This window comes from Macrotis lagotis, chromosome 2, assembly GCF_037893015.1.
Source record: "Macrotis lagotis isolate mMagLag1 chromosome 2, bilby.v1.9.chrom.fasta, whole genome shotgun sequence".
Classification (NCBI taxonomy): domain Eukaryota; kingdom Metazoa; phylum Chordata; class Mammalia; order Peramelemorphia; family Peramelidae; genus Macrotis; species Macrotis lagotis.
The window spans coordinates 220,814,392-220,831,586 of NC_133659.1; the positions used below are offsets into that span (position 1 = coordinate 220,814,392).

At 44.9% G+C, this 17,195-nt stretch overlaps 1 protein-coding gene across 3 annotated transcripts; it reads left to right on the plus strand.

Annotated features, from left to right (window-relative positions):
• Window positions 1-7: 7 nt before the first annotated feature.
• PCYT2 (phosphate cytidylyltransferase 2, ethanolamine) lies at window positions 8-12,043 on the plus strand. Of its 3 annotated transcripts, XM_074224871.1 has the most exons (14): window positions 8-222; window positions 3,096-3,184; window positions 3,669-3,830; window positions 4,126-4,192; window positions 6,366-6,450; window positions 6,828-6,872; window positions 7,382-7,435; window positions 8,123-8,261; window positions 8,630-8,712; window positions 8,989-9,066; window positions 9,940-10,005; window positions 10,272-10,337; window positions 10,709-10,797; window positions 10,992-12,043. In XM_074224871.1, the coding sequence occupies exons 1-14, from the start codon at window positions 134-136 to the stop codon at window positions 11,077-11,079; spliced, it is 1,200 nt and encodes a 399-aa protein (XP_074080972.1). In that variant the 5' UTR covers window positions 8-133; the 3' UTR covers window positions 11,080-12,043. The 3 variants fall into 3 exon arrangements, with proteins under 3 accessions (XP_074080972.1, XP_074080973.1, XP_074080974.1); XM_074224872.1 differs by lacking the exon at window positions 7,382-7,435 and having other exon boundaries at window positions 9-222; XM_074224873.1 differs by lacking the exon at window positions 3,096-3,184 and having other exon boundaries at window positions 149-222.
• The last annotated feature ends 5,152 nt before the right edge of the window (window positions 12,044-17,195 follow it).

Here is a 17,195-nt window from a genome sequence, read left to right on the forward strand (position 1 = left end):
TGACGTGCGCGGGGCGGGGCAGCGGCTCCGGAGCCGCGGCACCCCGGCAGCGGCCGCTCCGCCTCGGCCATCGGACCTTGGGACGCTGGCGGCGCCGCACACGGGAGGCCCGGAGCCCGAGCCGCCTCCGGACATGATCCGAAACGGGCACGACAGCGCCCATGCCTCCAAGCAGCCGGGCCCGGGGACCAAGCGGACCGTGAGGGTCTGGTGCGACGGCTGGTGAGTGCGCGGGCCGGGGGGCTGCCCGCCAGCCCGTCTCCCCGGCCTCCGGCCTTTAAACGCCGCGGTCCGCCCCGCAGCCGAGGGAGCCGCAGACCGCCGGGGCCAGGCCCGGCCGGGCCGCAGAGCGCGGGGGAGCGGGCGGGAGCGGGCGGGCGGGGGCCCGCAGAGCAGCGGAGCTCCGCGGGCAGGCTCAGCGCCGGCCCTGCCGCCTCCGCCCGGAGCCGCTGCACGAACAACTTTCTTTACTTAAAATCAGAAAAACTGGGGCTTGTAGCAATGTTCCGGCGAGGAGAAAGATGGTTCCGCTGCGGGCCAGTCCTGTGGGGGAGGAGCCGGGCTGGCGGGGCGGTGGAAGGGGCCTCCGGAGTCTGGCCGGGGCTGCGCAGACCTCCAGTGGCCCGGAGGCACGGGGGGCTTTACTGGCCCCGGAGCGGTACCCGAGGGGCCGCCAGGTGTTGCTGCTCCGCCCTAAGGGCTATTGCTCAGATTCTGGTGGTGACAGAAAAGCATTCCGGGCCGGGACACTGCCTTCTGCCCTCCCAAAGCGAGAAGCTGAGAATTCTTGGCTTTTAGCCCCAGTCCCGGGACTCTTTCATGAGCACACTAAGCGCTCTGTTATCAGATGACTGTAAGGAAAAAGCAGCATTCCAGTATTTATTAAAAGATAAAGAATAGTTCAAATTGTGGGGGGAGCTTTTTCACGGCTCCGCATAGTTTCCTTTAGACATAGAGGTTTTTGTGGGGTTTTTTTCCCCCAGTAAGGCCCAGACAAACTCTATTTGCTTTTCTTCTAATATAAAACAACATGTGACTCAGATAACATAATAGCTAAAATTATGTATTTCCTTGTATGCTTAATATTGTACAATTGTATATGTTTCTGAAAATATATTTGTGAATCCAATTTGTGTCCTTTTACCCATTTAAAATGCTATACAGGGGGCAGCTAGGTGGCGCAGTGGATAGAGCACGGGCCCTGGAGTCAGGACTACCTGAGTTCAAATACAGCCTCACTTAATAATTACCTAACTTTGTGGCCTTGGGCAAAACCACTTAACCCATTGCCTTGCAAAAACCTAAAAAAAAAAAAAAACTAACATGCTATACAGACCCTATGCTCCAATATGTAGAGTCTGTGAAATCACATACTCCAGTAAAGGAGCTAATCTCATCCCCATCAGTTTTACACACCTCGGTTTTTATAGGCCAAGGAAGCTTTAGAGTAGTGAAAAGAGGCCTAGACATGGAATAATGACCAACTCTGTGACTCTGGAAAACTCATTTCATCTCTCCTCAGTTTTCTTATCTGTAAAATGGAGATAACCCTTGTACTACCACCAGTCTCAAACAGGTTCAGTGAGGATCAAATGAGATTATGTGGAATATGTCATAAATTGTAAGACTCAAAATTTCAATTAGCATGTATTAGGTTTGCTCGTAGTTAGATGTTACCCACATTGTATTTTTTCCTTTTTATAATTCAGTACACTCACATATCTCAGTAGAGAAAGAAATGCTGAAACAAGATACCACTGACAACAGGATAGCTAGGGTTATAATCCAAGTATTCTGCCTCTCTGAGGTAGTCAGTGAGCATTAGTTTCGTGCACCAAAATGCTGAATTATCAGACCCAGATTTAAATCCTAATACTGTTCTTCCCAGTATACTCTGGGAACACTGCCAGGGCCCTGAACTAGGCTGTATTAAAACCATCCAAATAATAGGTGCTCTGTCCTAAAGGGAAGGTGATTTTCTTTTTTCCTTTCCACAGTTACCCTTCTAGTGTTTTAGTAAATGGAGTGTTTGGAATTTCTGGATAGTGAATGGCAGTAATAAAAAAATGGAAAAAAAAATCTAATAAAAATTTAGAGACTCTGAGAATAAAACCAAATCAATACTTCACATTCCTATACTATGCCCTCCCACACTGTGAATCCAGAGTTCTTTAAGCAAAACCAGTGTCACCATTAACTCGTATTGAGCTAGGGAAAGTGAGAAGTGAGTCTTCACATAGGTTATCATTCTGCTTCTGTTGTAACATGGACTCTGGAACAAACCTATTGACTTTACTTAAAAAAAGACCTCTGTTTGATCAAAATCCCCAGGTTTGCAGTGGAACTGAGGATTTTGCCCCTCTGGGTATATTTAATACTCCCCAAGCTTCCCTTACCTTTCTACCCTATTTCTCCTTACCCCTGCTTCTCCAGTTTAGTCCTCTTTGCTTTTCATGGGGACATTTTAATTGGTTTTCTTTGGGTTTTGACTCTGCTTTCCCTGGAACTAGGTCTTTGACTGTGAACTTAGCAGAGGTCTGATAGTTCTAGGTGAAGAAAGGAAGGGCATGGTAAGCATGAGTTATGCCAAGCCCAGACTCCAAAATAATAGCACCCCCAAGAAACTAAACCTCATGCAATATTGCAAGATTAATTTAGATTTAAATTTTAGAAATCACTGTACTATGTAGTTCTTCTTGGAAGTCTTAACAACTAAGAAAAGATTAGGAGTCACAGTGCTATTCACCACTCCTTGGTCACAAGGCCAAACCCTAGTAATGGATTCCCACATTGGTATTAGGTTGGACAATAAGGATCCTGCCCTTTGTTACACTTGTTTCTTTAGCTACACGTGACTTTGTCATGACTCCTAAAACCTGTGTCTGTGCTGTGGAGCCTTCTGGCTTTTGTTTCCTGAACCTTCATCACACCCTGAGCTACCCTCACTACTTATCTTCATTTATTTGTAATGGCTCCAGATTCCATAGGGGGTTCACTGAAAGAACCTACAAAAGGAGAACTCTGCTTCCCTAACTCAAACCCATCCCTCCCTGTCAACTAGGTTCAAGACTTGATACCTCCATTTATTTCCACAGCTATGACATGGTACATTATGGGCATTCAAACCAGCTGCGTCAGGCACGGGCCATGGGAGATTACCTTGTCGTAGGGGTCCACAATGATGGTAAGAGGCTGTGCCCCAGACCCTCTCCTAGATCTTGCCTCCCCATCCCCATTGCACAAGACTCAGTGGTGGCTGTTTTCAGCCAGTTAGGGGATTAAGGAGGTACCTTCTCCCACAAGTTACAGTCCTTGGCAGGCAGTGGAGATGTGGAAAGCAAAATCTGATGACTAGGATTGAGGAGGTTGTATCCCAGACTCTTTCCCTGCTTGAATCTCATGGCCTAGATGGGTGGAAAAACTAAAGAAATGTGGGACAGGATAATAGTATTTACTCAGTGACTACTCTGCTTCCCGAAGACCTACCAGATCCATTTCAAGATTTGTCATTGTCTAGGAGTGAAACCAAGATCTCAGAGAACTGAGATGTTTGATATTGGAGTATCTTAGCAAATTGGGTTGTTGAATGAGAGTCTTTGCTGTGGATGCTTCAGGAGATCATCAGTAGTGGTTGTCATTACTCTTTCTTCCTCTTTGCCTTGCCCTAGAGGAGATTGCCAAGCACAAGGGCCCTCCTGTCTTCACTCAGGAGGAGAGATACAAAATGGTCCAGGCCATCAAGTGGGTGGATGAGATTGTGGCTGGCGCTCCTTACGTCACTGCCCTGGAGACCCTGGACAAATACAACTGTGATTTCTGTGTTCATGGCAGTAAGTGGCCTGGCTGCACACCCTATCCTGGAAGTCCTAAGGTGGCAATGAGGCAACTAGAGGGAGGGGGGGCAGTCCTCACATGACTCTACAGAGATGACAGTTTTTAAATTGTAGAAAAATTGTGTGTCAGACAGACCCAAGAAGTCTTAAGAGACTCTGGAAGCATTTTCCTTGACCCTGGAGTTTTAGGATATGAAGACTGAGATTCAGGCTCTTGGCCAAGGCTGTCCTGCAGTGTCTCAGCAGGACTTACTCTCTAATGTGTGTGTGTGTGTGTGTGTGTGCTTCCTAGATGATATCACCTTAACTGTGGATGGTCGGGACACCTATGAAGAAGTGAAGAAGGCCGGGAGATACAGGTGAGGCCCCTCTGCCCAGCCAAGGGGATGGGGGGAGGCCATTGTAAGGAGAAATGCTTTGCCCAGTGAGTACTTTAATACCTGTTTGTTGAATTGAATCAAGAGAGGAGAAATAATTGTTCTTGACATTTTCAAAAAAAATCCTGTGTATATAGTACTTTATACTCTGATTTCTGGTAGCCACTGAGAGAGAATTCTCAAATTAGGCTTCTAAGGGCATGGCTCTACATTCCTTTTCCTTTTAGTGGCTAGAATTTGCCCCAGCCACCAAGTAGGATAAGCTGGAGAAAGATTTTTCTGGGTTGTGACCACTAGGTCGTGCTGCAGGCTTCACACTTAGAAAAACATTTCATAGATTTGTGGAATATTTTGGTGGAAGAGGACCACATAAATGGAAAGGGCTTTATGGGTTATGTTATCTGACCTCTTCATTTTATATAGGTGAAAATCAAGGCCCAGAGACCTGGGCAGCAGGTGATCTTCTGACTGCAGGTTCAGTGCCTATCCCATTGTACCACTGCACGATCAGCTTAAGAACCATTTAGTCCAAGTCTCTAGTTTTAGAGGGTTCTCAGAGGTCAAGTGACTTGCCCAAAGACACACAAAGCTAGCATAGCACCCATGCTGTCTCATCCACTCTACTAGTGAACATCTGTTTTAACAATCTTATTTTTATTGATGTTTTTGTTCTTATATAACCCTCATTTCCAGGTATTTCCCTGGCCCCTCTCCTCTCTTCCTGTTGTACCATTCCTTGTAACAAAAGTTAAAAAATATAGGGGGACAAAAATTAAAACCTAGTCAGCATGTGTCTGGCAGCATATGCAGTATTCCCTCCCGTAAACCTCCTACCAGCAAAAAAGATGAGAGAGAAAGGTATTTTCTCAACTCTTCTCCAAGGTTGATCTTGGGAAGGACTTCTTTTCATTGTCAAAAATTTAGCAGACTCTACACAACAATACTTTTTTTTTTTAGGATTTTGCAAGGCAAATGGAGTTAAGTGGCTTGCCCAAGGCCACACAGCTAGGTAATTATCAAGTGTCTGAGCCCAGATTTGAACCTAGGTCCTCCTGACTCCAGGGCCGGTGCTTTACCCACTGCGCCACCTAGCTGCCCCCACAACAATATTTTTATTATTAGTATAGTAATAGCCTTAGTACTGTACTTTTGGTATAATAGTTATTCCTCTATAAAATGGAGTTGTGAATCTCTTTGTAAAATTTAAAATGCTGTATAAATGGAAGTTGTTATTGACTAAGAAAACGCAGAGATAAAAAGTTACTGGGATTCCAGTAGTACTTTAGAATACATTTTTAGAGGCAGCTAGGTGGCGCAGTGGATAGAGCACTGGCCTTGGACTCAGGAGGACCTGAGTTCAAATATGACCTTAGACACTTAATAATGGCGTAGCTGTGTGACCTTGGGCAAGTCACTTAAGTCCATTACCTTAAATAAAAAAAATTTAAAAGAATATATTTTTACTTTATTAATCACATCAGTATCTACATGCATTGGAAAAACAGTGACATAAAATAACAATCAGAACCAAAATACCTGTTGGCCCATATGGATACACAACAATTCCCAGAGATCAGAAATCATCACTTACAATGTGTAACTTCTCTGTCTTTCTTAGGAAGTAGTGTTCAGTTGAGATATAGAGCAGGAAGCAGACATCTATTGGTCACTCCACAAGATAAGATCTAAATCAGGACCCTTGTTAGCTAATGTTTGTCAGGTCTGTCTCTCTGGTTGGATATTGAAATTGTGGACTTTTCAGCCACCAATGGGAGCTGATTGTTCTTACCTTAAATGGTATTGAGTGGAGGGGACAAACCGAAGATCTGAGCATTAATAGATGTGGATGAGGCCACTCCGTCCCTGGGATTGTCACGCTCTTGGAAATCTCCTGTTTGGATAATTCTTCTTTAGAGAACATAAAGCTAGGTGTCCTTTCTTACCCCAAAATGAGTGGCACCTCGCTGCACCCATCTTACAGTGGAAATCAGAAAAGTCTGCTGCAGAACAAACTGCTCTTTGTCTTTCCTTCTCCCTAGAGGAGGCTGGATACCTAGACCTTCCCCCCAGGAAAACCCCCACCCTGGTGTCATAGGTCTTCAGCAGTGGTACTGCTCACCAGAAGAGCTGAACCATTTCTTCTCTGATCCCACAGAGAATGCAAACGCACCCAGGGAGTTTCTACCACGGACCTTGTTGGTCGAATGCTGCTCATGACCAAGGCTCATCACAGCAACCGGGTAAATTCACAGTGACCTGGAGGGCAGGGGTCTTCTGGGAATGTGATGAATTAACTGTCCTGGCTTTTTTTCTTCCTTGCCCCTGGGACCAGGGTTCAGGAGATAGCTGCCTCCTGAAAGCCAGGACCTGGTTGGGAGGGAGTGAATATTTCTTTCCAATTATTACTGTTGGAATGTTTGTTGGCCATGAGAAATAAGTCTTTCACTCACCTTTTCTGAGACTGGTCAGCATGTAGGGAGCAGCAGGGTTCCTGCTTCTCAACAGGGACATCTCCAGATCAGTGAGGAAAGCCCCCTCAGTGGGCCATGGAAAGGAATGCTTCTGGAATTCTGGTGCCATGCTGACCCTGGGGGCCTGACTCCACTTTTCTGTGCAGGAATTGTCCTCAGAATACCGGGAGTACACTGACAGCTTTGGCAAGGTGAGTGTTTGGGAAAGCCTCTGTGGCTAGCCCCAAGTGCACAGGCTGGAGCATGTCTAGGAACTAGCAACCAAGTGAGGGAGCTGATATTTCTCCCTTAAATGGAGTGAGGTTAGGGAAAAGCTCAGTTGCTGGCCCTTACCTCCATCCTTTTGTTTTCTGCTCCTCTGCAGACTTCCCTCCCACCCCAGGATTTAATCCTGATTTGACTTCACTCAACCAGCTTGTTGTGGGCTTCCTTGCATTTCCCAGGCCCTCATCTGGGCGAGCTAAAGAAAATACCTTCCCTCACAGGAACACAGTAGTATTAGGCAAAGTTTCTAGAACTTTCCCCAGTGATTCTCAGATTCATTTTAGGGCTGAGAGGACCAGACGGGTACCATAACCCCCCAGACACTCCCTGATTGAGCCTAACCATGCCAGTCCTTGGGTGTTAGTAGACACTGCCGTGTAAGACCATCAGTCTTTGAAGTTTCTAACAGTAGTTTGGCCCCTCTCTCCCTTTGTAGCCCCTTCACCTAGTACCTGCTGGAGCAGGTATTTGCCCAGAAGGCTTCACCCAGGTGACAAGACAGTGGCCTCTGGATCCTATTGAATATGTCGGGCTTTGCTGTCTGCTTCTTCTCTGTCCATCTGGGGCTCTTTGGTGGAAGCCAAGATGCTGGTGTTTCATTTACTCAGTGGCCATGTTGAAAACACTTCTGACTTTTGTTATCTGCTCTTCCTTTCTTACCAAATTAAAGCTTTCCTGAGCTAAAGCTAGTTTTCATTCCTCACACATAGTTTCCCTCCATCAGGTGTCACTGTCCCCCATTCCCTCTTCTCCCCAAACACCCCCCCAGCCTGCCTAGTTACAGCAAAGAAAGAGTTTTCACTCTTCATTGGTTTCTCCCACTTGCCCCTGCCCCAACCCATTTCTTTTCCCTGCCTTCAAGGGCTGAGAAAACAAGCCTCAGGATAAGTGCCCACCAGTGCTGTAAATTTGGCAGCCTCTTCTTCACCCTTGCCCAGACCACAGAACCTTCCCTGCAGTGGCGTGTAGACTTCCCGGGCCAAAAGAAGCCAGAACTCGCTCACAATGAGGGAGGTGGAGATGGGAGTTTGTAGGGAGCCAGCAGCTCAGAAAGACTGGGAGGAAAGGACAAGCAAAATCTCCTGCCCCTGGGGATCCTGGTGGTGGCTAGAAGGGTGAGCTCACTGAGTGTCTAATATTGGAAGCTTCTAACCAGTTCTTCCTGCTTGGTCCCCAGTGCCCACGAAGCCACAGCCCCTGGACTGGAGTGTCACAGTTTTTGCAGACATCCCAAAAGATCATCCAGTTTGCTTCTGGGAAGGAACCAGAGCCAGGAGATACCATCATCTATGTAGCTGGGGCCTTTGATCTGTTCCGTATCTTTCTGCTTTTTTGCCTTCCCAGGGAAGAGTGAAGGATCTGTCCTAGAAGCAGTTTCTCTATTCACAATCCTCTTTGGAAAGATTGCAGGAAACCTTAGGGCCCAAGGGACTAGGTTGTCACTCTCAGCAAGGTTTTATCGAACTGTGGGAAAAAGTGGGGGGAAGTTTGTATCAAGAGTAGGCTAGAATGAATGGTTAGAATGGACCTTGGAAAAGGAAGTAAAGGGACCCCTTTCTGCTGCAAGTCTTGGGTTTATTTATCACTGCTCTCTTACCCATCTTCCACTAAGAATGCTTGAGGCCTTGCCCAATAGAGACAGATACCCTATTCTTTCCCTGTTATTCTCTTAACCTGGACACAGATATTGGGCATGTGGCTTTTTTGGAGAAGGTTTACCAGCTTGCAGAGCGACCCTACATCATTGTAGGCTTACATTTTGACCAGGTATGAACCACTGAGTGATCCAATATGAAAAGTAACAAGAACCTCCGCCCCTACCCCCTTAGCTCCTCTTTAGCTGCATCTCAATGCATGCTGTGGTCTTCTTCCCTCTTCTAGGAGGATAACTGTTTCAAAAAATGGCCTTTTTCAGCTAAGCATCAAGAGTTGGGCGGGGGTGGGCCTTCCCTCAGTAAGTGACTATGAGTGGCCAGATGACTTAAACTACACCCTCTATGGGTCAGTGTGGCTCTGAATGACTACATCATGTTCTCCTTCTAGGAAGTGAATCACTACAAGGGAAAGAACTACCCCATCATGAATGTGCATGAGAGAACACTAAGTGTGCTGGCCTGCAGGGTGAGTCAGGACTACGTCAGGCTTCGGGGGATTGTATCAGAAGGGCTGTCTCTCCCTTGCCCTTTGAATCACTTAGGCCCACCGAGAGGTGGGGCAGAGAGAAACACAATCTCTGAGGGTCATCCCTACTCCCTAGAACAAATCGGGGGTCAGTTGTGGCACTAGCTCCCTAGCCAGGAAAGCTTCTTTTCACTTCACCAACCTCTGTTTTCTCATCTGTTAGTGCAGATGTTAATTATTATGTTAGCCATGTTAAACTATTTCTACAGTGACTTCCCAACTTCTAATTCCAGTAGTCTAGCTTGCTGGTTCTCCATGTTTGGTAACACAGAGATGTTTTACAGAGTCCATTTTAGGGGCTGTGATAGGAAGAATTCAGAACTAGTAGACATTCTCTGCCTTCAGAAAATCTTCAGTTCATTTGGCTGTCCCAAAACTTCTCCGTATCTCTCCAACAGTGTCTCCTATGAACCATTTCTTTTTTTTCCTGTCCTAGCCCCTAAATAAAGCTCCATTCTTTTCTGAGTGATTGGAGAGGAAGTTTAGAATGGCTTTCTCAGCTAAAATCCTTATCAGGTTTATCAGTGGCTCTTTCTAAACTATCTGTGAACTTTAGACTTGGATTTGGAGGATCTTGGTTCAAGGCCCAGCTTTGTCACTTGAAAGTTGCAAAAAGGACTCCTAACTTGAAGAGAGGAGGTATCTGTGGAAAAGTCTGTAAATATCCCAGCTCCTTTCCTGCTCTGTAAAGTGGCTAATGTGGGACTTTCTGGTCTTCAGAACCAAATTTCTGAGTTTCCACCCTGGCAACTTAGCTTGGGACTAGGACGAGGAAGGGGAAAGCTAGGTCATTGCTCTCTCTTGTCTCCCCAGTACGTAGCTGAGGTGGTGATTGGAGCTCCATACGCTGTCACAGCTGAACTCCTTGATCACTTCAAGGTGAGTCATCCTGGCCACTCAAGCCCTGGGTCCAAAGGGAGGCTTGGGGAGCCTTCATTTGAGTTGGAGGAGAAAAAGCATCCAAGGGTGACTGAGTTCACTCTGAGTGTCTGTCACATCATCCCCTTCTCTGCCTGCCCAATGGCAGCCCATCCTCAGCAGAGCAGGGGCAGCACAACATACTGGCCAATCAAACCAGTTAGGGTTGCTCTAAGAACCCCTGCCGTTTCTAGGCAGTTTCTGACCCCCACAGCTCCTCTTCTCAGGTAGACCTAGTGTGTCATGGGAAGACTGAAGTGATGCCTGATAAGGACGGTTCAGATCCATATAAGGTGAGCGTTTGCTAGTTCTCCACCTTTGTCTTTTTCCCCACACCAACCTCCACCTCCCAGATAAGTTTCCTCCTCTGTTCTTCTCCTTGTCCTCTGACCACTCCTATGAATCACTTTCCTAGTGCATGGATGGGTAGGGCTTCATGGGCACACATTTCTGTCCCTTATTGGGGTAGCAAAAAACTTAATCTCCTTCCTCAGGGGGAGTAATGGATTTCCTTTCCTCTCTCTCTCTCTCTCTCTCTCCCCTTCCTACCCGCCCCCCACCTCTTTACTCTTTTTGAACATTCCCTTACTGCAAGAAGAGAGGGGAGAGGAGCCTAGCCATCAGCAGCCTATAACCCACTGGTGGCTTCCCTCTCTATCCACAGGAACCCAAGAAACGGGGTATCTTTCGTCAGATCAATAGTGGCAATGACCTCACCACAGACCTCATTGTACAGAGAATTATTAAAAACAGGTGAGTTTCCTCTATTTACCATGCTCCAGGAAGTGGTTCACAGGAATCTTTCTGCTTAGTTGCTTTAGGCCTCAGGGGTGCAGTGAAAATTAGCAAAAGGAGAGCTTTGTAAGGCCCATCTGTCCCAGGAAATCCAATTGTAGGAGTGGACTTTGTGATCTCAGGCCTCAATACTGCTGGATTTTTCTTAACAGATTAGAGTATGAAGCAAGAAATCAAAAGAAAGAAGCTCGAGAACTTGCTGTGCTGGAGGCCATAAAAAAACGGGAAGCGAGTTCCTAGGAGACTTCATCACAAACCTGTACCGGCTCGAGCAGCATGCCCGTCCCCTCCTTCCCCAGGTCCCCCCCTGCCTTCGTCCTCAGCCAGGGGACTGACTGCCCAAGCGCCTGCCCTCTCTTTTGCTCTCCTCTTCTCTTGCCCTTCTGATTTTAGAATTTGTCATAACTACCATTTTAATGAAGCTGAAGCTCCTTTTTAACTTAGGCTTAACTGTTAGAACATGCAGAGCTAGACCAGCATGGAGTTGACCAGTGCTGGCAGGAAGAAATCTTGGTGTTTTGTATTCCTTAGGAACCCTTTTCTGCCTTGGCTCTACAGATCTGACTTTATAGGACAACAGGAAGACCCATGTTGTGTCTGGGATCGTCAGTTGCCTGGCCGAGCCATGAGCAGGCTCTGGCTGTTCTTAGTCCTAGCTTCCCCTTTGTTGGCACTGCCCAATTCTAGCGAAGCTAGATGACACACTTGTGGGATGAGAGGAGAAGATGGGTCCCAGCTGCTTTGTGGCTCTCATGACCTTTTAAGCACAGTCCTGATGGGTTCATGAAGCACTGTCTGCCACTGTCCCCTGAGAGATTGGGCTGCCTCTGCCTAGCCCCCCATTTAGCCTTGCTGCTGCTGGGGGAAGGAGACTCAGCCGTTCCAGGAGGGGAATGATCCAAATGGTGACCTCCCTTAACCCCTCAGGAGGGGGCTCACACCTCCCCATTCATCCCTTCATTCTCCTTAGGGTAGTACATTTTATTCCCTGGCTTCCTGGGCAGCCCGAGCTCCAGGACCTTTGACTTTCACCTGCAGCTTTGCTGCCTGGGGCCCCAGAGTCCTCCCCAAATCCTTCCTGCTGCTCCCTGTACAGACTTTGTATTCTGATTTTTGTATCATACTGACTGTTGTAAATTTCTTTGTCAGTGGAACTTAATAAAATATAGTGAGGATATATATAATCCACCCAACTTTCTCTCTCAGTTATTAGTCCCTCTTCAAGCCTTGAAGAGAAACTAGGAAAGGATATGGTTCTGGAGATGTGCCTCTTTATCTGCCAGCTTAGAGGAAAGAGCTCTCTGTCCTGGGTTGCTGCATATACACCCTTGATGACAACTTCCTAGTTAACCACACCAAAATACCAGTCTCCCCCAGCCTTTGTGTCACTCCCCCAACAGTGTCTGATTAATACACAGGAGCAGAGAGTACAAGTGAGCTTGTGCTCTCCAGACACCAAACCTGATTAAGCCCACCTGAATTTCCCACCTCCCCTTCAGGGAACCAGGGGAATCAAAAAACTGACTCCTCTTAGCTCACCAGTTGTCTGATAAGTGGAAGATTAAAATGTCATTCTATACAGATGAGTAATGCAGAGTTCCAGGGTCGGAGTTTAGAGTCCTGTTTGTCTTCCTGAGACATCCCTCCTTGTGCTCAACTGTTCCCAACTCTCTAGCCCCCTTCCTGAAAGAAAGCTCTAGGGCTGGTGGGCCTGAGATCTGATTTTGGTTTTCTTGGCAAGAAATTAGTTCCAAGTATTTTAGCACTGAACTATTCCTTTTTATCTACTGTAGCCAACCCATGATTTTCTATGACTCCCTCTGAAGTCTCAGGCATTTCCATATCTCTTTCAGTATAGTAATTCCAGCAGGTGCCATAGTAAACCACCTTAGTAAACTACCTTAGCTTTCATAGGGTCTTCTGGTGTCATAGGCCAACTAGCCCCTTACAGTGAGAGTCAAGGGTGTGGAATATTCATCCAAATCTATGGTCTTGTGCAGTGAACTGTCCTGGTGAGGAAGGAACTGGAACAAGGAGATGGTATTGGACAAACACTAGAGCTAAGCTTTAGTGGCTATGGCCAAAGAAACCGGCATGGTTGGTTCAAAAGTGGCTATCTTCACTTGTTTGTGATTCCAACCAGGATATTCATCCTAGCCTCCAGGGGCTGACCAGTTTCTGGACAAGGGCTCAGCATTGTTCAAACAATTCTGTGCCTACTTAGCCGTTGACTAAATAATATAAATATAAAAATATATGTCCCTAGGAGCAGAGATCTCCAGGCAGGACCTCTAAGCAATTTTAGCAGTGTGGGTAACCTTTGGATTGGTGAATCAGAAGGGCTCAATCAGAGACACAGTGGGGTCCATAGACTGCACCAGACTGTTGCCAAAGGGGCCCAGCTCACCAAAAAACTTAAGAAAATCCTATTCTATTTACTGTCATTGGCATGGTATGGAGAAGGTACACTGGATGAAAGAAAGGATGAGAAGGAGCTACTTCAGTGTATGTGTGCATCTATATGGTGGATTTGTTTATCAAATGAAAGGTGAAGGGGCTCCAGATTGCACTTCCCCAGAAAGTGATAAGCTTAGAATTAAAAGTCTTCTTTCTCTCCCCATGGAATAGAGCCAAAACCAATTCATTAGGTAAACCAGGGACATCCTGTGCCCTCGTGCCCCAAGGTAAAGAGGCAATAAAACAAAGATGAGGGTAGGAGACTTCCAGAGCTGTGTAAACTGGTAAAGATGGAAATTTCTGTTCATAAATCAAACAAGCTAAATGAATTAACAGCTTCTGCTGCAGGCAAAGTGTTCTCAGCACTCCCCCATATAAAAAACTAATATCATACCACCTCACAACATGCCTACAGGCTTTCCCCCCCGATCAATTATCTCTTGATATGATGAAATTCCAACTCCAAGATCTAGTCAGGGGATTTTAGTGGGTACAAGGGTTATTTATTGGACCTTATCAGACAGGGCAATAAGTTCAAAGTACAATATGCATAGTTGACACCAGAATCCAGGTCTTTCAATTTCCTAGATAAGGCTCAATTCTGATCCTGTTGCCAATCTCTGTGGGTCAACTTCCCACCTCCCCCCCAAAAAATCCTTAACCTGGGGTCTAGCAGGAGTCCTGTAGGATCGGCTGTATATATCCCTTTGCCTCAATGGATAGTGGAGAGACTCAGAGCAGAAGAGCCTGAATTGAAGAACCAGTTGTCCAGAAGTCACAGACAGAACTTGATCTGGGCTTATTGAAGGAATTGGAAGAGTATATGAAGCCGCCCCCAGTAAACCTGGGGAAGGGATCTTAAATCCAGAGTCCAGTGCAGTGGATTCAAGGGAAGCAAACCTATTTCAGTCACCTGCAATAACTGAGTTGGCTAAGCTAGGAGTTAAAGATGAGGCTATCCTTGTAGTAGTGGACAGAGTGCCAGCCCTGGAGTCAGGAGGACCTGAGTTCAAATTTGACCTTAGATACTTGACGCTAGCTGTGTGACCTTGCACAAGTCATTTAATCCTGATGGCTTTACATCCAGGGTCATCTCCAGTCATCCTGATGGCTCTGGAGGAGAAAGTGAGGCTGGTGACTTAGGCTAGCATCCCTTCACTCAAATCTGATTCACCCGCTTGTCTTGGCATCACCTTCCCGATGTCATGGACTTTGAGAATGAAGAACAAACATGATCATTATTATCCTTGAGCCTAGAGCAAGACCAGTTTACTCACCACTTTCTTCCTGGTTAATATTTATATGCCTTTTCAACCAAGAATATTCACGAATGGGGGAAAAAAACCTTTTGTTACGGCAAAACTCTTGAATATAGATCTAGAGCTGGGTTTGAGGCATGGATGCTGGACTCCTAACACCTAAAGTGTACCAGATTTACATCCATTTATTCAACAAACAGTATCATCTTGTAGATAAGAAACTAGTAGGCACTAGGAGAAATTATAATAAGGGTGGAAAACCTTTTTTCTGCCAGAGGCAATTTGGATATTTATAACAATCGTTTGCAGGTCATACAAAATTATCAACTTAAAAAGCCTAAAAAAGCCTACAAAGTTCCTAGATTTATTGAATTTTGAGTCTCACCTGCAGTTGCCATGGCAAAAAGTGCCAGATCAAATGATTTCTCAGGGCTTATATGACCTGTGGGCTGGAAATTCCCTGCTCCTGGATTAAAAGGATGAATAAGACAGTCCTCAAAGAATTTGCAGACTATTAAAGAAAATATATGAACTACCTATACACGAAATCTATCAATTAATACTAGTAAAAACTATTCCCAGTGAGGACATTCCCTCCATCAAGAAGATGAAATAATATGTGAAAAAAATTTGCTGATCTTGAAGCATTATATAAGTACTCTGAAATTTGTAATCTTAGAGAACTGCCTAGGGGAATAAATGACTTGCCCAGGGTTAAATAATTCATGTGTCAAAAGAGGAACTTGAATCTGGGTCTTTCAGACTGCAATGCCTTGTTGCCTCTCAAGAACAATTTATGTCCATCCTGTGACACAGGGCAGAATCCTATCAAAGAGTTAGGAGGTATTTAAGGAGGGTGAGATCATTTCTCCTTGTTAGGGCGGGTCCACAAGTACAAGATTACACCTGAGCCAGTCCTGGTTTATGGAAGAACTGAGTCACACAGGAAGTGGGTATCATAGGCATTGCTTGAACTCAGGTCTTCCTGACTTCACCACTCTGTCTAGTACAGCTGGGACTTGAAGAAATCCCAGGGAGGTCAAGAGATAGGGTAGAGGAGGGAAAAATTCCAGGTCCAATGGTATGGAGCCATTCCCATTTTCTTGGCAGGAGTCAAAGGATATGAATTTTCAGATGAAGAAATCAAAACTTGTCATAAGAAGAAGTGTTCAACAATCACATTTTTTGCAAGACAATGGGGCTAAGTGACTTATCCAAGGTCACACAGCTAGGTAATTATTGTATCTGAGATCACATTTGAACTCAAGTACTCCTAACTCCAGGGCCAGTGCTCTATCCATTGTACCAACTAGCTGCACCCCACCAAATCACTTTTGATCAGAGAAATATAAATTAAAATAATTTTGTGATATCATCTCACACCTATCAGATTGATCGATATTACAAAAGAGGAAAATGATAAATTTTTTTTGTTTGTTTTTAGTTTGCTTTTTTTTTGCAAGGCAAATGGGGTTAAGTTGCTTTGCCCAAGGCCACACAGCTAGGTAATTTTTAAGTGTCTGAGACCAGATTTGAACCCAGGTACTCCTGACTCCAAGGGCTGTGCTTTATCCACTGCACCACCTAGCCGCCCCCCAAAATGATAATTGTTGAAAGGGATGTGGGAAAATTGGAACACTAATGTACTATTGGGGGAGTTGTGAATTGATCCAACCATTCTGGAGAGCAATTTTGGAACTATGCCCAAAGGGAACTAAACTGTCCCAGCAATTCCACTACTTAGGTCTGTATACCAGAGACCATTAAAAAAAAGAGAGAGAAAAGACCCAATGTACAAAAAATATTTATAGCAGCCCTTTTCATGGTGGCAAAATATTGGAAACTGAGGGAATGCCCATCAATTGGGAAATAGCTGAACGTGTAGTATAAGAACGTGATGGAATACTATTTTACAATAAGAATTAATGAACCAGTAGATTTCAGAAAAACTTAGAAAGACTTGTATGAACTTATGAAAAATGAAATGAGCAGAACCAGAAAAACAATATACACAGTAACAGTAACAGCAACAATGTGTGATGATCAGCTGTGAATTATCCAGTAACACAATGATCCAAGACAATTACTTACAAAGTACTCACAAAGGAAAAATCAATCCATAAAGAATTGATGGTCTCTGAATGGCATATCGATGCATATTTTTTTCAATTATTCAATTACTGAATTATTTCAATTCAATTGAATTATTCAATTGAATTATTTAAGAATTTAAAATTTATTCTTTCTTGTGATTGTTTTTTATCTTTTAATCTGTTTCTCCTTCCATAACTGAGATAATGTAGAAATGTTTTACATGATAGTACATATGTAATCTATATCAAACTTATCTACCAATTTCAGAAAAGGAGAGAGGGAGGAATAAGGGAGAAAATTTGGAACTCAAAATCTTATAAAAATGAATGCTAAAATTTTCATGATTTGTTATTGGGAAAAATAAAATACCATATTAAAAAAAGAAATTATAAGAGTTGGAAGATGGACTCTTATTTGAAGAACTGTAAAAAAACCAGTGTCACTATTTGTGAAGGTTGGAGAAAGGGGAAAGATTTGTAAGAAGACTTGAAAGGTCTTTGAATGTGAAACAAAGGATTTTCTCTTTAATCCTGAAGATGATGGGGA